This window comes from Bos grunniens, chromosome 17 (assembly GCF_055505025.1).
Source record: "Bos grunniens cultivar Pamir isolate PY7600 chromosome 17, Bosgru_T2T1.0, whole genome shotgun sequence".
Classification (NCBI taxonomy): Eukaryota; Metazoa; Chordata; class Mammalia; order Artiodactyla; family Bovidae; genus Bos; species Bos grunniens.
In genome coordinates, this window is record NC_141181.1 from 61,161,705 (window position 1) to 61,186,124 (window position 24,420).

The 24,420-nt window shown below is 50.6% G+C and overlaps 1 protein-coding gene across 1 annotated transcript; it reads left to right on the forward strand.

The window, feature by feature from the left end:
• Nucleotides 1-542: 542 nt before the first annotated feature.
• LOC147355529 (uncharacterized) lies at nucleotides 543-2,433 on the forward strand. The gene has a single exon (XM_086345992.1). The coding sequence runs from the start codon at nucleotides 1,914-1,916 to the stop codon at nucleotides 2,283-2,285; it is 372 nt and encodes a 123-aa protein (XP_086202118.1). The 5' UTR covers nucleotides 543-1,913; the 3' UTR covers nucleotides 2,286-2,433.
• The last annotated feature ends 21,987 nt before the right edge of the window (nucleotides 2,434-24,420 follow it).

The following is a 24,420-nucleotide window of genomic DNA, read 5'->3' on the forward strand; positions in this document are numbered from 1 at the left end:
TTACCACTGAACCACTGGAAAACCCCTTCCGTGGTACACGAGATGATTTTAGGCAGTCCATGAGCTTTTGTTTTTTTTAACTTATGGGTTTACTTTCACATGTATGTTACAATTAGGAATACACAGCTAGCTCATCAAGCCAATGGTTTTGCTAAACTGTAAGGAGCAGGTTAAAAAAAAAAGTGAGTTTGTATAAAGAAAATCCTTAAGAACATGAATGTGATATAAAGAAGTGGTAGAGAAGGAACATGAGTGACCTAAACCAGGAGTTTGTACACTGCAGCCCGTGGACCAGATCAAGCTGCTGCCTGTTTCTGTAAATAAAGTTTTATTGTCACACAGCCACACCCATTGGCTTCCAGATGGTCTAGACTGCCTTCCTGCTGATTCGGTAGAACTGAGTAGTTATTAATACAACAGAGACTGTATGGCCTGAAAAGCCCAAAATATTTACTCTCTGGCCCTCTACGTCAAGTTTGTCTGATCTAAAGCAAGCCCTTCCAATCTTACAGCTCAGCAAGCCAGCGCCAGAGAGGGCCGGTGGCTTCCCCAAGGTCACACCCCAGCATTGCTCCCCATTCTGTGCCTTTCTCCTGCCGCCTCTGCCCAGACCCCTCCAGGCTCCCCAGGCTGGAACCCACCTCTGCTGCTTACCTACAGCACAACTTTGAGCTTGCTCCTCGACCTCTCTGAACCTGTCTTCTCATCCATGAACTGAGAGCGACAGCCCTACGACTCCCGAGGTTGAGAGAATCAAACGGGTACAGTGTGATCCCTGCCACGTGGCGAGCACTAGACCAGCAGGCACTGTCGTTACCCCATTCCCCTAGGAGCAGACGTGCCCCCCGAGCCCGGGCAGGCTCTCACCATCACCCACCACCCAGCGCAAGCCCCGAGACCAGGACCTTCTGGCTCAGTGGCAAAATAAGAGGGTCCTTGCGATCTAATTAGAGCATCGCCAGAAGCCAGGGCTACATCCCCTCCAGCTTCCTCAATAGACCCCATTTCCCCTTAATTGCAGCTTTCATGAAAACGATCCTCTGGGGCTGCGGTGCCCCATCCTTGGGCTCAGGCCAACAGCAAACATTTCTCTGTGGTCGTGCAGATTTCTGGATGGCAGCTGCTCCTTCCTTCCCTGGGAACTGTCAGGAGCCCTTCCCTTCTCCTGGTCCCCCCAGAAGATTCCAGGCCATGATGCTTCCACCACCTTGCACATCTGGGTGTTGCACCGCAACACAGGGCTGAGTCTCGTCTGAGACGAGGCAGAGGAGGAAACAGGCTTGAGGACTGAAGGAATACTCCAGGAAGGTGCTGGAACAAGGCAGGTCTCCTTCCCTCCAGGCATCTACACTGGCCACTGCCCCACAGTCAAAGTTTTGACTGCTTGGAAGAAGGAAGGATGCTTGAGAAGTGGTGGGCCACAGAAGACATAGCCTAAAACACTGGTTCCTTTAATGATTCTCAAACTGGATTCCCCAGAGGAGCTAGGATGTGTGGCTCCTACTGCTCCAGGATTTCTACTCTTGAGTTTCACGCCCAGCTCTTGTGGAATAAACATGTCACCGCAACAGTTTTGAGCTGCAAGACCTTCTGTAGACCCTGAGATGCTTAGCCAGCTTCTCCTGGTGCTCAGCTGAAGAACAGGAGCCAGATAGGAATATAGCCAACTGTGGTGACCTTGAAGACAAACGGTGTAGCAGTTAGAGTATATGTTCCCTTGTTGTGACAAACCCCAAAATCCACGGTTTTAAAGCAGATGGAGGCTGACTTAAGGAAGCTGTCTTCTCATCTCCACCACGCTGTGCTCAGTCGCTCAGTTGAGTCTGACTGTTTGCGACCCCGTGGACTATAGCCCGCCAAGCTGCTCTCTGTCCATGGGATTCTCCAGGCAAGAATAGATTCTCCAGGCAAGAATGGAGTGGGTTGCCATTTCCTCCTCCAGGGGATCTTCCCAACCCAAGAATCGAACCAGGATCGCCTGTGTCAGCAGGTGGATTCTTTACCACTTGGCCACCTGGGAAGCCCCTTGGCCATCCTATGTATGGCTGAATTTGCTCCTCACCATGTCTTCTCACAAGACTTTCAGGCGATTCCTGGCCAGGAACCAAAAGCAGAATCATCCCATTCACCAGTGGATTCGAATGAATACTGGTAATAAAATCAGGCACGACCCCAAGAGAAGACACTGGAGAAGAACCAGGCTGGGTCTACAAGGAGCCTCGCATATGAAGGGACACCCATGTATGTGGTGTCGAGGTCGCTTGTGTCTGATCACACCACAGTAGAGAGAACGTCACTACTGTCTGAACAGGCACGTGTGTCTTATGGGACAGGTGGGAAGGCTGTTTCTCTTGTCAGTGTTGCTCAACGAGGGTTTTGGCTTAGTGATAGACATGTGAGAGCTTTTGTTGAGGAAAAAAAAAAAAAAGGAAGCCTTCGAGAGCTTGTCCGCAAGTGTGGGGTTCCCACCAAGTCACTGACCTTAAATTGAACTCATGTAAACTGATGCTACTACTAACTACTACCAAGTCGCTTCAGTCGTGTCCAACTCTGTGCGACCCCACAGACGGCAGCCCACCAGGCTCCCCCGTCCCTGGGATTCTCCAGGCAAGAACGCTGGAGTGGGTTGCCATTGCCTTCTCCAATGCGTGAAAGTGAAAAGTGAAAGGGAAGTCACTCAGTCGTGTCCGACTCTTAGCGACCCCATGGACTGCAGCCCACCAGGCTCCTCCATCCATGGGATTTTCCAGGCAAGAGTACTGGAGTGGGGTGCCATTGTACCAGGGTTTAAATTCACTTATGTTTATAATCACATCACGTTGGTTCATACATATATTTTGGAATCATGTCATGAGAATTTATTATGTGTCAATTCATCAAAGACGAACATGCCTGTTCGGGCTGAAGTATTTCCATGCTACCAAGTCAACGTCAGTGTGTGGAATTATGTTTTTGCTTGTTTTTTGTTTAAAGCCTTTAATTAATCTTTAAAAATTGTTCTATAATAAATACCCATTTTCATATTTGGAAAAAAAAAAGGTCATCCCTAGTCCAGCCTCTGGAGAAGCAGGCCATTCAGAGACTCTTAAAATTCCCAAAACCAGGAAAATTCTAGCCAGACAGGTGAGTCTGGCCTCCTTGATGTGTCTTTTCACTTCAGGAGTGTTCATGCTGCCAAGGGACCCAGATGGAGCTCATCAAGCCCCCAGTTGTCAGTGGACCAGCGAGTTTATAACCGCCTGCATGGAGGGTCTGTGCTCTTTGCCCTCCGATCGTCACAGCTGGGTGGGCCCCAACACTGCCCGGGGTCACTGGGAGATTCCCTCCAGCTGGGGGACGCTCGATCCCAATCCTCCTCAAAGGGGAGCCAACCCCTCCCCACAGCGACCTGAGCGTCCTGTGTGTGGGACATGGTTCCCATCCCCCCATTTTTAAAAAAGCCCCCAGGTTCTTTCAACACCCAGTTCATTCCGGTTCCCAAGACTCAGTCCGTTCAAAGCCTGTTTTCTCTGGGAAACATTTGAATTTGAAAATCGGAGTTTGGGGTTTAACCTCTGCAGCCTGGTTCCTGTCCAATCCCTAGGTCACCTGCCCTGGCCTTTGGAAGCTGGTAATCTAGGTGGGGGGCAGTGGGGGCAGAGAGGGAGCGTTGCAAAGTGGTTCCTCCTGGTTCCTGCTCGGAGAGGCCAGACTTGAACTTCCTAGTGTCTGGAAACCATCTGGCTGCTCCCCACTCTCTGCCCGGCCCCTCCTCTCTGCCACCATCCAGACTGGAAAGCCTTACTTCACCTCCCGGTCCATCCACGGCTGGGGATGGACAGCTGTGAGTCGGGGGCCCTGCTGCATGCGGGGCGGCTCAGGTCCCCGTATCCTCAGAGCAGCCGCCTCCCCAAGGCAGAGTCACGTGGCAGCTGACTGAGGTTTCAGACGTATCCACTCATGAATATCAATCAGGCCTGGTAATTCACAGTAAGTGGGCTCCAGATTGACTAATAAGCAAGGCTTTCACCCCAAACCGGGGCCCGGGGAAGGAGAGTGCAGGCAGCAGGCAGGTGTGGTCACGATGTGCCCAGAATCCGGAAACCTGACGGCAGGGCTGCAGACGGTAAGGCGGTCCAAGCGTGGCCGCTCGCACCCTCGTGGGGCTGCCAGATGGCTTGGGGAGTGGGGGTCCCCTTACACAGCAGCCAGCACCCTGGGGGAGCTGGGGGCAGGCCCTGGACCCTGGACCCAGAGCACGTGAAAGGGGCTGGGGAGAGGGGATGGGGTCTTTTGAAGATGATGGCACCCACGCTGCCATCATTGAGGGTGGCTGCCAGGCATGGAGGGTGTGGGACCCCAAATGAGAGCTGGGTCAGCCTCTCTCGGGGATGTCCTAACCATGGTCATGGGGACCAACCAGAGACCCCAGGAGAGACGTTGCCAGGGGCAGACCATCTTGGAAAGACTGAGACTCAATACCAAGTGAGGAAGGCCTGGTTCTGAGAGCTGTGGGCACATCCCATGAGCGCCCAGCTCACCCACCCTCCCCACAGCCCGAGGTCTGTGAATCCGAATCAGGCACAACTGAGTGGGAAGGGCCAGACTGCTGGCTGGATCCCAGCTCGACCGCTTACAGTGAACTCTGTGACCTCGGTGCCAAGTGGCCTGGTCTTTCTGTGCCTCAGTCTCCTCTTCTGTAAAATGGGAATGACAGGAGCGCCCACCTTGGAGGATTCAGAGAGCAGGCCTTGGTGGGTGATCGCCCCCCTGTGTGACTCAGGCTGGACACTGAACCTCTGAGCACTGACCCCATTTGTAGGCTGAAAGAGACATAAAGCCCCTGGCACACAGTGGGCCTTGGGAGAAGACCCTTCCTTCCTTCCCTCGGCCTCCCCTACTGTGGTCTTGACTCATCCACCATCCTAAGTGACCATCAGCAGCGCTGCTCTAACAATGGATCTGTTTACTTAATCCTTCACCACCTCACAAGATAGGCACCATGATCACCATCCGCATCTCCAGTTGAGGAATCAGAAACCCAGAGAGGTTAATTGCCGTGCCTAAGACCACACAGCTCCAAGGTGAGCCAGAGTTGGAAGGAGGCGGCCGACTCCAAGATGTGCTGTTCCCCACCCAGCCTCCGTGTCTGCCTCTGCCTGCTGTCTCTCAAATGTGGGAACACAGCCCCGCCTGTCTGAGAAAGCCCTGGTGAGGCTCTGAGCCTCCCTTCCTGCTTGTTCCTGTGAGCTGGAATCTTCCCTCCAGCCAGGCTGATGGCAGCCAGAGCCCTTCCCTTTTCCTCTTGCACCTGGAGTATTTAGATTATATACATATATATATTTGTATATATGGTCATGCAAGATCTTTAGTTGTGGCATGCAGGATCTAATTCCCTGACCAGGGATCAAACCCAAGGTCCCTGCATTGGGAGCGCAGAGTCTTAGCCACTGGGGCTTCCCCGGTGGTGCTAGTGGTAAAGAACCTACCTGTGAAGGCAGGAGACTCAAGAGATGCAGGTTTGATCCTTGGATCGGGAAGATCCCCAGATCAGGAGGATCCCCTGGAGAAGGGCATGGCAACCCACTCCGGTGTTCTTGCCTGGGGCAGAGGAGCCTGGTGTGCTACACGATCCATAGGGTCCCAAACAGCTGGACAGGACTGGAGTAACTTCACACACACAGTGTTAGCCACTGGAGCACCGGGGAAGTCCGAGTGTTTGAATTGTTAAACAGAGCTCGTGGAGGCCTGCAGAGACTACATCCTTCACTTCTCTGGGGTCTTCCACCTTGGTGCCACAGTCCCTAACTGTTAGGATGCAGTCTGTTCAAGAAGCAGCACCTGCCCTCCTGCCCCCTCTTCACCATGGGTATGGGGGCGGCATCGGTGTTCAGACTCCCATCGAGAACCTGCGCTCTGTCTCCAAAGGCAGCCAGTTCCGTCAGGGATGGTGGTCAACCCAGAGTAAGGACTTGAGTGATTTGCAGCCCACATTAGAAGACCCTGAGCCTCCCGGGCACACCTGTGACAGAGTCTCGGGGCTGAGGTCTGAGTCCTAATGACTCAGCCATCGTTCTTTAAGAGCTCAGTCCTGGACCTGGGGATTCAATGATCCAGTTCAGTCCAATGATCAATGACTGAGTCCTCACCACAGCTCTGTGGCCCACGGGCACTGCTCTTCCCCCCATTTTGCAGATGGGAAAAGTGAGGCTCGGGGCTATGTCAGAGACATCCCTGGAGTCTCCTGGCTCCTTAGAGGCTGGGGTGTTCCTGCCGGGTCTTCTTGACATTCATCCAGGAGCTCCATTAGCCATTAGCCCCATCCACCATTAGCCAAGGGCTTTGAGAGAGAAGGTTGACTGGCACTTTCCCCAGGCCAGGTCCCAGGGACCACGGAGAGGAGGGGCAGACATAGCCTCCCTCGGGGCCCGTGGGCTGGCCAGGAGCTGATGGTTTGGACTGTGGCAGCTGAGACTGCTGAGCAGGGGGACGCCCTGGGGACACTGGGGATCTTCCCAGTTCTGATGAGGTGTGCGTGTGTCTGTGTATCCAGTGTGCAAACGATGGGAAGCCAGGCACACACACTCTGCGTCATCCAGAGCTTAGCTCTGGCTTCGGAAATCTGTGTGCCCTGAACAAGCCACTGCCTCTGCTGCCCAGACAGCAACCAGGACACGTTTCCAGCGTCCTCTGGGCCCCTGCCCACCACTCTGATTGAGGCTGTTTCTCTGATTCAGGACAACAAACCAGTAGTTTACAGACCACAGCCTCTGTGACCCAAGGAGGTGAAAAGGTCAGATGCCTTCATCACAAAGTCTGGGTCCATCCCTGAAAGGCCTGTGATATAAGATCAGGCAGAGGGAAGGGCTGGAGATCAAAGCAAGGAGAGGACACCAGAAGTGGGCAGGCGGGACGCCTTCACATGGGCTCGGGGGCTGGCTCACTGCTGAGGCAACAGTCACCCACCTTCCCCGGGTCCTTGTGAGGACCGGCTGAACCGACGTTCACCGGGGACCTCAGCTCAGTGGCTGTTATGCAGTACGTGCTCAGTAAATGGCAGAGTTTGGGGGGCGATCAGCGGTGTTCACTTCATGGTCGGTCCCATCAATTCTTAAGGAGATGCCAGGTCAGCTTCAAATTCCCCAGTCAAAAATGAAAGACGGGCGATATTCACGCGGGCCCGGGGAATAGCTGAGCCGACTTGCTGCTGCTGCTGGTTTTCATTTGCATCTCAAGTGAGTCTGCAGGCCTCCAAGCTGCAGGGGAGCTCCTCGTGGAGGCTGCGGGTGCTGGGACACCTGCCTCCTGGTCCCAGGGCTTCCAGTTTTCCCCCCACTTCTTGGGGAGGGGGCAGGGTGAGGGTCGGCCATCGGGGCTCGGGAAGCCCAGCCCACTGCCTCCCATGAAACACTGGGTAGTTTCTCATTTTCCCCTTGAGCAGTTTCACAGCCCAGTTAAACCTGCGGCGAAGGCTCGATGGGATGGAGACCCAGGCCTGGGTAAGGAGGAGGGTGAGGGGAATAAATACACCCAGCACGGCGCCCTGCCCCCACCAACAACAAATGTGAAATACCCAGGAAGAGCTCAAGGGAGAAAGTGATTTACAGACACTGGCCCTGGCCCCTCCCCAGACCCACTATGAGTATTCGCCAAATACATAAATATTCCCAGCCTATAGATTCCGCTTTGGACATTTATTTTGCCAACCAGGCGGCAAACCGTACAAAGACACCCTGTTCCAGCTCTTTGAAAGCAGAGGTTTGTCCCCTGGTTCATCCCCCTAAGTGTGGTTCAGCTGCAGCCTTCTTTTGCTCATAGACATACTCTTTCGGAGAAGGCAATGGCACCTCACTCCAGTACTCTTGCCTGGAGAATCCCAGGGATGGGGGAGCCTGGTGGGCTGCAGTCCATGGGGTCGTTAAGAGTCGGACACAACTGAGCGACTTTACTTTCACTTTTCGCTTTCATGCATTGGAGAAGGCGATGGCACCCCACTCCAGTGTTCTTGCCTGGAGAATCCCAGGGACGGGGGAGCCTGTGGGCTGCCGTCTATGGGGTCGCACAGAGTCGGACACGACTGAAGTAACTTAGCAGCAGTAGCAGCAGCAGAGTCAGCCTTCAGAGCCCAGAGTCTATCTGACTCCATGGCCAGTGCTCTTCTCAAAAAATACCCTGATGGGCGGAGCAGTGAGGGAGAGAGGGGTCTTTCTGGGCCCATTATCTTGAAAAGGGTCCCACATCTTGGGTCCAGGGAGACTCAGGCCAGCCACAGTCCTGACAGCATCATCTTACCTTCCGGCTCACTGGGCCCCTTTGCAACTCACTTTCAATCAGCCAGCCGCAGCAGCTGAAATGAGATCCCCCAGCAAGTGTTGGCCCAGGCCCGCCAGCCATGGACCGGCATCTCCAAACACTGTTCCTCCCTGTTAGAACCGGAATCAGATTTAACCAGGGACTGTCCAAGCTCGGTTGCATTGAGGCTGGCCTCATGGAACCACGAAGCATCAAAGTCTTCAGGAGTCTAGCCCCGCTGTATTCTTGCCTGTCTTTGTCCCCGTCTCCAGCCTTGCGATATTTCTCAGAACAGAATCATCCAGCTGGGCCCCTGGGGCTTCGCTTTGCAGCCCCTCTGGTGAGCGTTCCCTGCCCTTGCTTCCTTCAGGAAGCCTGTCCTTCCACCGTATAACGTAGCACCACTACCCAACCCGCTCTTTGCTCTGACTCTGTTTCATTTTCTTCCTAGCATTTAGCACCCTCAGACATCCTTATTGATGATTTATTATTCGTCCCTCCTCCCTATCAACTAGAATGTTCCCAGAGAGCAGATGCGTCCTCTTGGCCACTGGTAAGTCCTCAGAGCCCAGCACATCACTTGGGACAACAGCATATGGATACCCTGCAAAGGAATCAGTTCTGCAAGTAGCCAGTAGGTTCTTTTTCCTTCAGTCGGGATGGCTCTGCCAGGCGAGTCTTACCACCACTTCACAGATGAGAAGACTGAGGCCCGAGGGCCCTCCCAGGCACAGAGAGCCCCCTGTTGTTTCGCCCTCCAGCATCAGCCAGCCACAGGACCCTTTCCCCTCCGTGAAGGAGGCATGTCCATCCAACTCTTGGCAAGCTGCTTTCTGAAAGTGACAAAGGGGAATACAATCAGACAAGAAGTTAGAAAGTTGAGTTGGCCAGAGGGGCTCCGGGAGGGGCCGCAGCCGCTGTCTGCGCCAGAGACGGAGCGGCCACGGGGTCTTGGGGTTTGCTGGCAGACGGCTGGCTGAAGGCTCGCGCCTCCACTTAGTTAGAATGCAGCCGTTAGATCGCTCCCTTCTCTCTGATGGCAGCGAGTGATTGACACTTACAAATTACCCAGCCGAAAGTGTCGAGTCTTTGACCCCTGAGTAACATCTTTGGCAAGCCTGAGATTTGCCAGCATTTTGTCATCTAATTACTACAAATCCCTTGAAAATTCACTGGCTGGTGAATTTTTAATGCGGGGCAATTTCAATGTGATGCATTGCCCAGATGGGTTCTTGTGTTTCTCACCTCTCTCTCCCTCTCTCTCTCTCATGCTCACTCTCCATCCCTCCTCACTTAACTTTAATAATCTCACAAACTTCTGGATAAGCTGGCAGCCGGACCCCAGCCTGAGTCAGGGCAGAGCTGTTGGAGGCTGTGCTGTCTGCCCATCTGATCATGTCTCTGCTCTGTTCTTTGGAAATGGCTATATGACCAGTTCTCAGAAGAATGCTTCATTCCTGTCTCCCAGCCAGCTTGTGGATCTCTGCCCTCTTCTGCTCCATGTCCCCAACTAGCACAAAAGACTAAGCTATAAAGTAAACCAGCCTCCTTCACGACACACTGTGTGAGTGGTCACTTACCCCTAGCAGAGGGGCTGGTAACTCTTGGGCAAAGCAAGCATTTCAAGACATTATTTAATTTTTTCTCCCTAGTTCTTTAGACCCTTGAATGATGGCACTCACCGAGGCAGGGGAGAGAAGCTGCCTTTTTTTCAAAGCAGAGGAGAGATTGTACAGATTCCACTCTGTGTACCCAGACAACCTCCTGCCTTCCCCGACCCCCAAAGGATGCCCGATTTTCTGCGTCCAAGCACCACAGTGACCCACCGGTACTCAGGATGAACTTGGACCGTCAACCGCCAAGAAGCCAGCACTTACTGCTTGCTCCCCACAGGAGCAAAGCTATTGTCAAACATGGGTGAGAAGTGGCCGGTGAACAGGAAACTCGACTCCGTTCTCTCCCCAAGAATCGTTCTCCTGTCGTGGCTCAGTTTTCAAATATTTCTTACTCTTTTTTTTTTTTTTCTTTCACCTTTTCTATCTATATCAGATTCTTATTTTTAATACAAAAACAAGATGGCTTTTAAACTTCGCCCCCAGAACAGCCCACAGTGGTAAGGTTTTCCAAGCTGACAACGCAGAGAGTGAAAACCACGGTCGCATCCGTGTTCTGGTTGTTGACCTCTTGCAGATAAGTCCCTTCCAGCCACCCCGCCAGCCCTCTCCACCCCCGCCCCCCTCCCCCTATTCAGGGAAATGAGCTTTTGCTTTTCAGCCCCACTTCTGGTTACATATGTACACGGCTGATAAAATATTCCACTTCACCCCTTCTCCCCATGGGACCCGCCGTCTTACGGGAAGAGGGTTTGTATGACAGCGACCGCGACAGACCGCGTGTCGCCTGGAAACAGTGGTGGTGGGGAGGGGTGTGGGCAACTCTCTCCTTGCGGCTCCTTTTTATTCAGATTCCTTCCTCTGCTTCTGAGGAGGGCCATTGCTGGAGAGAAGAGCCCTGAGCCTCCTCCGTGGGCTCCGGGCAAGGCCCAGATGTCCCCCGCTCCTGTCCCTCTAGTCCTTGGAAAGAGAGATGCTGTCCCAGCCCCGCCCACTCCCTGCCTGGCTACAGCCCCCTCCCCTGGACATCCCCCGGGGCCACCCAGACACGCAGAAAAATCAGCTCTGCCCCAGCTGTGGCTGTTCAGTGTCCCAGGTCCCCCTCCGTGGATGCCCCCCAAACACTGGGGGGAGCAAAGTCAGGTGGCAAAGTTGGCTGGACCAGAGGGGACCCAGCAACTGGAGAAGGAGCTGAGCCTTGTCCACAGAGGTTGTCCAGGAAGGAAGGAGATTGAAGAACGGTCCAGGAGTCCCACCCACAGAGGCCCTCGAAGGGATGTGATGCCACACTGCAGACCCTGATCCCTGCTCCCCTCTCTGCCCACTTGCTTCTCTCACGTCTCCCTTCACTGATGTTCTCAAACCCAGAACATTCCAGAGGCCAAAGCAGGGGCTGAGGGAGACATCCCCAGGCTTCTTTCTAACCCCCTTTTACAAAAAGCTCCAGCTCCCTTTGCTCTGTGTTCATGGGACTGGGGACTTGCACCCAGCATTCTTCTTCTTTTGTTTAAATATTGTTTAATATGCCATAGTGCAAGTTCAATTACTTTTTTTTTTTTTGGCCACACTGGGTGGCATGTGGGATTTTAATTCTCCAACCAGGGATCGAACCCAGGCCCTCTCGGTGCCAGACACCAGGGTGGCAAAGATGATAGACATGCTCCAGGCCTCGAGGGGTTAAAGTTTACCGGGAATGACCTCTCATGCAGATGATCCCTTAGAAGGGGGACATCAGGTAGCAGGTTGCCAGGTGGAAGCCAGGGCAGCTACAGTGGTCTTCGTGGGCCAGGAACCACTCCTGCCTTGAGACCCTGCTAAGCCTGGGCTGGGTGGTTTTCAGGCAAGCTATTTTCAAACAAAGGTGCCCCACGTGCATTTTGCATGAAATAAAGCCCGGTCCCTCCATGCCGTGGTCCAATTAGCACAAGCTAGCAACGCTGGGGCCATGTGAAAAGAAATGCATTGGGGCCTAAAAATAAGACAGCGCTGCAAATGATTAGTTCTATTTATCTACCCATGGATGCTACCTGTCATCCCCCTTGTGGGCCTCAAGACAGGAGTGAAGCAAAAAGGCTGATGGCAAGTATGAGGGTGCCTTTATTATGACTCAAAATTCCTTTGCTTTTTTCTCCTTTTGTTTTATTTTGGAGAGTGTGTGTGTGTGTGTGTGTGTGTGTGTGTACACGCATTTTACTCCTAACAAAAGTGCTCTCATTTGAAGGTCTGGTTTTATCTTAATCATAGTCTCCACTTGCCAGTATCTGCAAACAGTTCTGAGACTATTGACATTTTTTCCCTCCACCTTTTCATTTATTCATTCAGCCAATATTTTGGGGAGCCTGGCACTGTGGTTTGCATGGAGAGACATACTGCTCGAACAGAAAGTCCTGCTCTCCCTAAGTCTCGTGAGGAAAGAGGTGATAAGGCAAATCATACAAATACATGGATGATTTCACGTAGGGATGAGGGTTAGTGAAAGGGCCAACTTTGGTCTGGGAAGGCCATGCTAAAAAAGTGAAATTTAAGCCAAGACTTGAAGATTGAAAAGAAACCACTCATGCATGATGGAAGTGGAGGTGGGACACAGGATCTTGGGCAGAGAGACAAGCGAATCCAAAGAAGCAGGGGAGCCTTTCTTTGAGGACAGAAAGTTGGCCAGGGTTCCTGGAACAGAGTGGATGATATAAAGAACGGACACGGGAGATAATTAGAGGCAACTGTCGAGGGCTCGCCATTCTCTCAAACAGGAAAGACATAAAGGTTCCAACAGTGACGTGTGGGAGGTGGGGTAGAGAAAAGATGTGGCAGATGCTGGGGATAAACAGTTGTTTCCAATCTCCTTCACCTGTGCTGACCTCCACTTGCTTTCCCAACCCCCTTCTCCCCATGGCAGCTAGAGGCATCTGAGAGACAGTTCTAGGCAATCAGACATAAGCAGAAATCTGCTAGAAGCTTCCTAGGAAAGTTTGTATTTTCCTGACAAAGAGAGAGTGAAACTGCAGCATCTTTCTTTTTGCCTTTAACTTGAATGTGATGGTTGGTGCTGCAGCATCCGTTTTGCAACTTTGAGGGCAAGGTCAAGAGAATCACAAAGACAGACAAACTATTTATAATTCACACTCCCCTCTAGATTTTTTATTATATGAGAAGAATGCCCCCCCCGCCCCGTTCATTTAAGATACAGTTAGTTGGTTTTTCTGTTATGTGTTGTCAAAAGCCCTCCTGGGCTGGTACATAGAGTAGGGAATTGGGGCTGGAGAGAAGTGAATAACAATATGGATTATGGATTATGAGTCTGAGTTCAAAAGCATCAGACTTGGGACCTCCCTGGTGGTCCAGTGGCTAAGACTCCACACTCCCAATGCCTGGATTTGATCCTTGGTCTGGGAACTAGATCCCACATGCCACAGCTGAGTTTCATGCCACAACTAAAGATCCCCAAGTACCACAACTAAGACCTGTTGCTGCTAAGTCCCTTCAGTCGTGTCCGACTCTGTGAGATCCCATAGACGGCAGCCCACCAGGCTCCCCCGTCCATGGGATTCTCCAGGCAAGAAGACGGGAGTGGGTTGCCATTTCCTTCTCCAGTGCATGAAAGTGAAAGTGAAGTCACTCAGTCGTGTCTGACCCTCAGCGACCCCATGGACTGCAGCCTTCCAGGCTCCTCCGTCCATGGGATTTTCCAGGCAGGAGTACTGGAGTGGGGTGACCTGTCACATCCAAATAAATAAATAAAAAAATATATATTTTTTAAAGCATCAGCCTTGAGATTCTAACATGGAGCACCAAGTGTGGAAGAGCCATCTTTGACAAATGAACCTACTGTTTACTTGAATCTTTCTGCTTCAAGTGCCATATTTATCAGGAAAGGCTAAGAGGAGATGAATCAAGATCAATACACACCCTTTATTTACATGTGATCCTGATTTCATCCAAAAGCAAACTGTCTGTGGACAGACATCACTCTTTCAGAAAGACTGCTTTCTGGGTTTTAATTCATGTATTTATTGAACTTGGATGGAGAAAAAGCCAAAGGAGATGAAGGGTGAATCAGAATGAGAGGAAGAAGATTTTTCTGCACAAGCCCCCAGAGGCCCTCATGCTATTTCCTGGATTTCTGGGGTTTGAGGGACATTGTGACAATAAACATTGTTGTAGAACAAAAAACAAAAATTATTCAATGTTCTGTGTTCTCAAGAGGCCTAATAAATCCTTGATAAGTGAAGGTATGCCTCAAAATAGAAGTCATGATGGCCACAAACTTCAGAGTTCCTAGAGTTGAGGCCTCAGAAATGTGACGGTTGAAAGCACAAACGACAAGGATGGGATGAGCACAGAGCCCTGCTTCCTAGAGTCTGGCATCAGGGCCATTCCGATTCTGCCCTCCTAAGCTGGTTCCAGCTGAAATCAAGGTCCAAGTAGAGCAAAAGAAGCCATCATGCCTCATGGGAGTGGGACCAACACTACGGCTCAGATGCTGAACCCACCGCTCTCTGCCTAAGCTTGCGGCACGTTGACATTCCATCAACAAACGTGTTGAAGACCTACTATGTCCATACTCACTGGGGTGTTGAAATCATCTGGGTACAAAGGATTATTGACATAAAAGGTGGCTTTCAAGGTAGCTGCCAGGACTGAGAATTGAGAACATCATGACAGCTACGTTCTCTGCAAGAAAGTGTGCTTTTAGCTGCCTCTCAACCAGGATGCCCCTAGAGGAGGAAATGACAACCCACTCCAGTATTCCTGCTTGTGAAGTCCCATGGACAGAGGAGCCTGGTGGGCTACAGTCCATGGGGTCACAAAGAGTCAGACACGACTGAGTGACTGAGCAGGCAACCAGGACGTGATCATTCCATGCCTGGAAAACGCCAGAAGTGGCATAAGTGCTGAGAATCAAACTAATGTTGATATTAGCATCATCTGGAATGTTTTAACGTACAGTGGTTTGGAGGAAGTATCCCAGGATCTCGGTGTGATTGAAAATACAAAGATTTCAGGAAAGAAGCAAGGAGACGTGCAGAAACACATGTACCTTGGACTCAGCTCTGCTTTCTGCCCTGCTCTGCTACAGCTCAGGCCTTTCTACCGCTGGAGGAATGTGGCCACATAGTAGTCTAACTTTCTTTTTCCCTCGTGCAAACAAATTTATCATCAAAAATTAGATTTGGGGTTAGTTGTGTCCTGTCATGCCGCAAAGAGTCGGACACGACTTAGTGAGTGAACAACAAAAACAACAAGGTGAAGGAGGAAAAGAATAAAATATCATGTAAATCAGGACACAGACACAGAAATATCTGTATCAGAATGTTAAACAGCAGCTCAGATTGCAGAGGCTAAAGGCTGGAAACCGCCCACATGTCGATCGACAGTGCAGTGAGTAAATAAACTGTGGCATGTTCACACAACTGAATGCTTGTCAGCAATGGAAAAGAAACAAATGACGTACCCAACTGCACAGGTGAATCTCACAGGTAGCGCATCACAGAGTGAAAGGGGCCAGACACAAAACCGCTGTGATTCCACTTGGTCCAGAGTTCAAGGAGAGGCCAAACTAACAGCTGGTAATAGAAGTCAGAAGAGTAGGTCTCCCTGCGGACGGAAACAGTGACGGAGGGGCTTCGGGAGGTTGCCATGGCTGGTCATGTGTGCACGCGTGCTCAGCTGTGTCCGACTCTTTGCGACCCCGTGGACTGTAGCCCGCCAGGCTCCTCTGTCCATAGGATTCTCCAGGCAAGAGTACTGGAGCAGGTTGCCATTTCCTATTCCAAGGGATCTTTATCACCTAGGGATTGAACCCGAGTCTCCACATCTCCTCCATTGACTGGCAAATTCTTTACCACTGAGCCACCTGGGAAGCATGCCGTGGACTGGAGATGTTCAATATCTTGGTCTGGGTTGTGGTTATGTGGGTGTTTACACAGGTTAAAAATTCATAGCTGTGCACTTTAACTTATGTCTCCATTTTTTAAAAAAAGAAGATACATAATTAATCACATCTGTGTCGTCCAATTATAAAACCTGTTATGTGACTCATCTGCATCTGCCTGCATATTAGGATACTCTGAGGAGTTTCTTTAAAATGCATCCCTGGGACTTCCCTGGTGGTCCAGTGGTTAAGAATTTGACTTCCATTCAGGGAACACAGGTTCGATCCCTGGTCCGGAAAGATCCCACGCGCCTCAACTAGAGAGAAATCTGCACGCCACGATGAAGAGCCCTCAAGTAGCACTGAAAGATCACATACACCGCAACTAATACCCAATGCAGCTGAAAACAAATAAATATTTTAAAAAACACAGCCCTTAGGACTTTCCTGGTGATCCAGGGATAAGACTCCGCACTCCCAATGCAGGGGGCCTGGGTTCAATCCCTGGGTCAGGAAGATTCCTCTGGAGAAGGGAATGGCAACCCACTCCAGTATTCTTGCCTGGAGAATCCCATGGACAGAGAAGCCTGGTGGGCTAAAGTCCAGGGGGTCACAAGAATCTGACAACTCAACGAAGACCCAGGGCAGCGAAATAAATATTTTTAAAATAAATATTAAAAATATTAAATATTTTTTGAGAGAGAGCACATTTTTAAAACATATATAAATAAAAATTAAAAATAAAAACACATGCCTTGATCCCACTCCTAGGGGTTCTGGAATAACTCATCTGGGACATGGGTGATGTTTCAAGGCTCTCCAGGTAATGCTGATGAGCAACCAGGGTTGAGAACTGCTGCTCTGCTGAGCCAATCCGCAGCCACGCATGAAGCTTCCAACCTGGGGCTTCTGTCAAGAACAGCCCTATCCTCCCTCCCTCCAGGTGTTTTTCCATCTGTCCCAAGAGATACCAGAAATGACTGAAACCTGGGATGGTCTCTAGCTCCAAAGAATCTCAAGAGAGAGGTTGGCACAGACCTCAGGGGAAAAAAAGGCTTTGTGGACAAGATGGATCTCAAGTTAAACGGGTCAAATGAAAACAGGGGGAGAATGCAAGGATAAGCATTCCAGGGTGGAATGGCATGAACGGAGGCACAGAGGCAGACCAGCCTCACTGTGAAGGGCACTACCCATCTCTTAGTGCCTAGCCCAGCCGGAATCCTCTCCCTGGACTCTCCTCCGCCTCCTCCTCACCTCACATGACCTTTGTACATCCCTTACCTTACCTCCCTCCAGCGGTAGACTGCCGATTTTGCAAGCCTGGCTCCTTATTAAACCATAAGCTGCCCCAAATACCATCATTGACATATCTGCTTTTGAACCCCACACCTTCTGACCCCATTTCTTGGGTCAACAGGGAGAAAGGGATAAAGTTTCCAATGGGAAGTCAGGCTGAAGATGGTGTCAAATAAAGATCTGACCCAAATGGCTCAGCTTGTAAGAGGTAGAGGTTAGCTCAGGATCAGATGCTGGACACCATCCGTTTGCCCAGATCTATTGTCCTCCTGCTCTGTGCCCGGGAGGCTGGGCCAGAGGCAGTGCATCAGTGGACCCCTCTCAGGCTCTCAGGTGCGTGTGACCCATGGGAAGCTCTGGAAGAAGACAAGAGGCAGGAGGAGAAAGAGACTAGGGTACGGATTCATCCTCTCCCCTGCTGTGGAGCCCCCAGCACTGTATCCTTCTGCCAGAGGTCACAGCCTCTGACCCAACACTTCTCTCCATCAGTTACAGCAAGGTTTCTCAGCAGTTTTCTTTTTTTCCATCATCATCCTTCTCAGAAGACTTTTTAAATACTTTTCCCCCAATCCTTTCTTATCCTCTCTCATTATTGAGACTGTAATACCACAGATACACTGTAGATATGTTTCTACGTGCTGTGTGTGTGTTTGTGCTTCATAAATAGAGTAAGATTATCTCCATAAAAACAGTAAAAAATAATACACCCATAGAGTCCCAGGGCTCCATGTACACGATCTGAAAACGGAAATAACAGCTAATGTCTACGGAACATGTCTTAGAAGCATGGTGCTGTTCTGAGCGCTTGACGTGTATGAATTCATTAAATTTTCCCTGCCATGTACAGTTCATACCTGTGCCCATTTTCCAGATGAGGAAACAGATTCAGAGAGGCCTCATAATTCACATAAGGCCACACAGTTTGTGGCCATGTCAGATGAAGAACTCAGGGTGTTTGTGTGGGTGTGTGTCTGTGCATGCAAGTGCTAAGTCGCTTCAGTCGTGTCCGACTCCTTGTGACCCCATGGACTGTAGCCCGCCAGGCTCCTGTGTCCAAGGAATTCTCCAGGCAAGAATACTGGAGTGGGTTGCCGTGCCCTTCTCCAGGGGATCTTCCTGACCCATGGTCTATAATCATGATGTTTGATGGAAAAGTCTGGAAAAATGGGCACTTTCCAGGTGGTAAAGAAGTGGTAAAGAAGTCGCTGGCCAATGCAGAAGACATAAGAGACCTGGGTTCGATCCCTGGGTTGGAAAGATCCCCTGGAGAAGGGCATGGCAACCCACTCCAGTACTCTTGCCTGGAGAATCCCATGGACAGAGGAGCCTGGTGGGCTACAGTCCAAGGGGTCACAGAGAGTCAGACATGGCTGAAGTGACTTAGCACGCACTCATACAAACCATAGGCAGTGGTCACATACAAGTTTGAGAACACAGATGGGCCTTTCTTTACCTGAAATGCTTGAAATTTTCAATTAGAAAGACAACATAGAGATTTTTAAAAAGAAAGTCAATAATACTTTTCTTGCTGACCCATGGAGCAGGTCCTGAGTGTGTGACTCTGTGTGTGCTGGTGGATGTGTGTGTTTGTGTGTGTGTGTTGGGGTAGAGAGAGAAACTTCCAGAAAATCACAAGCTTGGGGGAAAGTTGCCCAAGTGCCAGGCACTGTGAGGCTGGATTACGAAGTGATGCCCGTTTTGCAGAAGAGGAAACAGATTCAGAGAGGTTGGGTAACTTATCGAAGGCCACACAGGAAGTGGCCATGCTAGGTGAGGAACTCAGGGAGTTCTGTGTGTGTGTGTGCGTGTGTATCTGTGCTCATAGGTGACTGAGGGCCATGCTATCTTCCCCTGATGTCCTCAAGGTGCCTGCCTATATTGGGGGGTGGGCCTTGGGGGTCCCCCTAGAAAAATCTGTGGCTGCCTCAAGCCACTGGAACTTGCTGGAGCCATGGGCCTCGCCCTCCAGGGGGACCACAGTCACCCTGCGAGTGTGAACACCCCTCCCCCCGAGTCCCCCCAGAGTTCACAAGGCAGGAAATTCTCATTTTCACCCAGAAGACAGCCTGTCTGTCGGAGCGCTAGGAGCCTCCTTCTGTTTTTTTTTTTTTCCTGAATGATAATTTCCCCCCCCTTTTTTTGTAGCTAAAAATCACCCAGGCTTGTCCAGACGAGAGGGCAGAAAATTATGCAGTGAAAGAGAAGGGAAGATAATTTCTCTGGGTCACAGGCATTCTCACTTGTCATTCGTCTACAAGAGGAGAAGCGGAGGGTGGGGGAACCAGCCGGGATGCGAGAGCAGAGGATGAAAATGAAGGCTGGCCCAGATCCATCACTGTCCACCTAGGCTCTCCCTCGGGGGATGAGCCTGGGGGAGGGCGCGAGGAGGGATGGGGGCTTTGGGCTCTGATCAAGGGGCCAGGAAGAGGGGGAGAGCTTCAGAGGGCCAGAGGGAGGGCAGGCCCACTATCCCAGCCAGACAGGCCCCCACATCCCCCTCCTGGGGCCTCAGTTTCCCCATCAAGAACCCCCTCCTCCGCTTACCACCTGCGCCTCTCACCCACACCAGAGATAACAGATGGGAATGTTCTGGAGAATGTGGACCATAAGAATACAAAGTCCGAGTCATTTGGTCCTGCACCCCGGTTCTGGCCCCGTGGGGTCTTGGTTCCGGGTTCGTTGTCCCGGTTCCCGGCCCCAGCTGGTGTGTCGGGCCGGCCCGGCCGCGCGCAGCACCAGTAAAAAAAAAAAAAAGAATACAAAGTCCGGGAGCTTTCCTGGTGGTCCAGTGGTTAAGAATCCACCTTGCAATGCAGGGGAAGCGGGTTCAATCCTGATCACCGAACTAAGATCCCACATGCCCCAGGGCACCTACTTAAAGTTTAAGGACTGCGTTAATACTCCATGTTTAATTGTTAATTGAGAGTTTAAAAATCAAAAATGCCAACTTTGCCTTCCATGAGATGGAAAATTATGCTGCTGTAGAAGGTAACCTGCTCCAGGGCAACCAAGTCTGCGTGCCACAACTAGGGAGCTACAGCGAAAGATGTTCATGTTGCAAAGAAGAGCTCGTGTGTAGCAACTAAGACCTGAGGCATCCAAGCAAACTTTTTAAAAAGACACAAGGTGTGAGAGGGAACATCACCGAAGCTCACCCAAAGCAGATGAACCTGCAGGCTAAGGTGCGCAGGAGTGAGTTCAAACCCCAGTGCTGTCCCAGGGAGGGCTTGGGCAAATCACTCCCTTGTCTGAGCCTCAGTTTCACCATCTGTAAACTGGGGATAATAACACAAGCCATCTCACTGGGTTATTGAGAGGACGAAGGGAGAATTATAAATAATGCCTTTGGCATATAGTAATCTCTCAATTATAATAATATGCTTCCCTGGTGGCTTGGCAGTAAAGCATCCGCCCACTGATGCAGGAAACCAGGGTTCAATGCCTGGGTGGGAAAGAACCCTTGGAGAAGAAAATGGCAACGCACTTCAGAATTTTTGCCTGGGAAATCCCGTGGACAGAGGAGCCTGGTGGGCTGCATACAGTCCGTGGGGTGGCAAGAGAATCAGACCTAGCAACTAAACCACAACAAACTGTAGTAACAACAGAAATGATAAAAAATTGCAAGGGAAATGGGAAGGAAATCCAAAAAAGAGGAGATATACGAATATGTATAGCTGATTCACTCAGCTGTACCGCAGAAACTAACACAACATTGTAAAGCAACTGTACTCCAATAAAAAATCAAGATAAAAAATCACAAGGGAATGACTGACAGTCGCCCATTGCATGATGGGTGATGCCTTAGAGTCTCAAAGTCTCGTGTGTGTGTGTGTGTGTGTGTGTGTGTGTGTGTGTGTTTTAATATCTCCTAAGCTTTTAAAGAGAAACACGGAATCTATTGTCAGGCAAACTGGTTTGAGTCTTAGCTCTACCACACACTGTGTGACCCCAGGCAAGTAACTTTACTTCCATGGGCCTTGGTTTCCCCATCTGTAAAGAGCAGGTTGTGATACCTCTCAGGGTCACCAGGAAGATTATAAACACTGAGTGAGACATGCCTAGTCTAATCATGACTGCAGGTCCCCAAAAGTGCCAACTCTTCATCATTTCATATAATTTCTTTCCCTCTCCTTCCTCTTCTCCTCCTCCCCACAACTCCTCTCCCTCCTGATTTAAAAAAAAAAAAAAGGAAGGAAGGATTTTTTTTTTATTAAAAAATAATCAAAACCCCTACTCTGATTTCTCCTCATTTCTTTGAGCTTATCATGTTCCTCCTGTCTCAGGGTCTCAGCATCTACTGTTCCCTCTGCCTAAAACGCTCTTCCATGCCTCTTCACCTAGTCAATGCCTCCTCACCCTCCGCTCAGGTGTCAAGAATCCTCAGGTGTCAAGCCTGCCTCTCCTGCCCGGATATTCTCCCTCAGAGCATGGAGAATTTATGATTTGATAGCATCACCTCCTCCACTGGATGTAAGCCCATGTAACTTGATTCATTCATTTTGCAGAAGCTGACTGAGAACCTCCCATATGCCAGATTGAATGGTGAGGAGGAACAGGAAGCAGGAAAAAGCTAGATCCTTACAAGAAAATAAGTGCACAAAGCCAAACATGGCTGGAACAAAGTGAAGACGGAAGGAAAGAGCAGGAAGAGATGAGGTGCAGGGGGAGGTTGGATGAATACAGAAGGCAAAGGGAGGCTGTATTAGTCAGCTACTATGATGATAATGCTGCAGAACAAATAACCCAACATTCAGTGGCTTGAAACAAAAAGCAGTAAGCATTGCTTCCTGAGTCTAGGGGTCACATTCCTGGCTTTGTCTGGGCTGTCTCAAGCCTCTGTGGTCTGCTGCGGGTCAGGCAGGTAGCTCTGCTGACAGAGACTAGCCTCTCTTACATGTTTGAGGGTCAGTTGACTAACAGTTGAGCTAGAATGGCTACTGCTGGGAGGACTCCGTTCTCTCCCATGGGTCACTCCAGCAGCAGGTTTGCTTAGGCCCGTTCTCCAGGTGGAGGCAGGACTATGAGAGAAAGCTGAAACTTTACCGTCTCTTGAGGTCTAGGCTCAGAGCTGGTGTAGCATAACTTCTGCAATAAACTCTCGGCCAAACCAAGCGTGGAAGCCGGTTTGGTCCACCATTTATCTATGTCCACAATAGCACAGCATCAGGCATAGGTGAGGAGCTTGGTCAATATTTGTGGGATGAAGGGACAGGTGAAGGAATGACGGATGGATGTTCTTGGCCTTTGGCTGGGTCAGAATTACGGGGGTAGGGGCAAAATCCCTCTGCCCAGATAATTAGGAGCCCCCACTCCCCTCCCCCAGGGCTGAAAAGAGGAGAGGAGACAGCGTTCTTCCTCCCTAAGTTTAATTAAGTGATCTGCCTCCACGGGGCTAATCCTGTTATCACTGCACAGAGCCGACCACAGGGGCGGTGTAAAATGTCAGCTGTCTGGAGGGCCTGGTGGGGAGCTGAAAGCCACTGGAATTTGGGGACTGGCAGGGGGTGGAGCGGAAGCCAGAGCCCCCATGGGAACAGAACATCCTCTTTCCAGACGTAACACAAAGGCGCAAAGCTCAGCTTCAACCCTATCCCAGGAGGAGGTGCAGAGGAGGGAGTTGGCTTCTGACTCAATGAGTGGACTTTGCTGTGGCCGCTGCCCATCCCAGGCGGCACATTCCAGGGGGGAAGCTTCCGGCCCCATATTCCCTCCTCTTCTAAAGAGGTGGACACTCCCCTGTCCTGGACACAAAGTCCTGGGCCAGAGGAGCTTAGGTTTGGATTCTATGTCAACCATTTTCTGTGTGGCCTTGGGCAAATTGCTTAACCTCTCTGAGCTTCCATTTCTTCTTCATCTGTACAACGGGGGTGGTAATATCCATCTTCACATGTAGTGAGTGCTCAGAAAATGCTGTGCAGAGGCTTCCTTCCAGTGTTATGATCATACAACAAACGGTTCCTTTGTCTCCCCTACCTACCTCTGGGCTCTTGGGAGCAAAGACTGTGTCTTAGACATAGGGCCACTACCCTGCTCCTTTAAGGCCACCTATCACCTCGTGGCTTGTGACCAACGCCCCCTTGAAGGTGTCCAGAGCACATGCTCAGTGACCTTACCAGGCAGCTCGGCTCAGGGCTTGGCAAGTGTTGCCCCAGCTTTTCACATGTGACTCATTCATTCATTCTTCAACAGATACTGGTTGATACCATTCCCCTGTCTATAAAATGGGGTGTGGGAACAGAGGCAGGGTCATCCGACAAGACTGTTCCTCTTTGCTCTAACGTGTGGTAGTTTTGCTGGGGGGACTTAGAACTCCTCTTTTTCCCTGAATATGATTCCCTAACCTATAGCCTAATATTCCCTCAAAAGGCAGAAGACTTGCTGGTTTCCAGTCATGAAGACTCAGGATACCTGCCAAGGTGGGAGTGTTTAAGAGCAGTTGCTATTTGAGAGAAAGGAATTAAGCTCCCAGGATGGGAATGGGGAGGAAAAAGCAGAGCCCAGGGAGGCAAGGACCTTCACTAGTTCCCCAAGCTGACCCTGGAGTCACCTTCATTTATTTATTTATTTTTTATATTTATTTATTTGACTGCATCGGGTCATAATTACAGCATGGGAGATTTTCATTGCATCAGGCAGGCTCTTTTGTTGTGGCACACGGACTTTCTAGTTATGGTGCATAGGCTCAGTTCCTCTGTGGCATGTGGAATCTTAGTTCCCCAATGTGGGATTGAACCCATGTCCCCCTGCATTGCAAGGCAGATTCTTAATCACTGGACCATCAGGAGAGTCCCTGGAGTCATCTTTATAATAGTCACCAGCTTATCCCCAGAGCTTTCCAACCATCATATTCCACCCTAAGCATTTATATTCCATCGTCCAAATAACCTGGGAAGCAGGTACTATTTTTACTCCCATTTTACAGATGAGGAAACTGAAGCTCACAGCTGATACATGGGGAGCCAGGCTACCAATGCTCTTGGAACCTCTGTTTTCTCATCTGTAAAATGGGGATGAGTCATTGTGCCTACCTCCTGAGGTGATCAGAGGATGACAGAGCTGTGTGTGTGTGTGTGTGTGTGCGCCCAGCACAGAGGCAGCAGGTCAGGGAGTCAACCCCACATGTGGCTGCTACCCGGTTCGAGTTCACGGTAGTCACCAGCCGGAGATGGGAAAGAGGACTCATCTGCCTCATGCCACTGTGGTCTCCAGAAGTCACGCAGAAACAGCAACCCCAGAGAACTGCATAAAATCCAAGTGGTAGTTAAGTGGGACTCATGAACGAACAGGAGTAATTAGTGCACTTCACTCAGAGAGTAAAACCCAAATGTCAGACAATGCCGGGGCCATTAAAGCGGGTCTCCACTGCAGCTC

Bases quoted from the DNA above. Each gene is read 5' to 3' on its own strand.
- LOC147355529 (XM_086345992.1), top strand. From the start codon at position 1,914: ATGGAGTGGGTTGCCATTTCCTCCTCCAGGGGATCTTCCCAACCCAAG.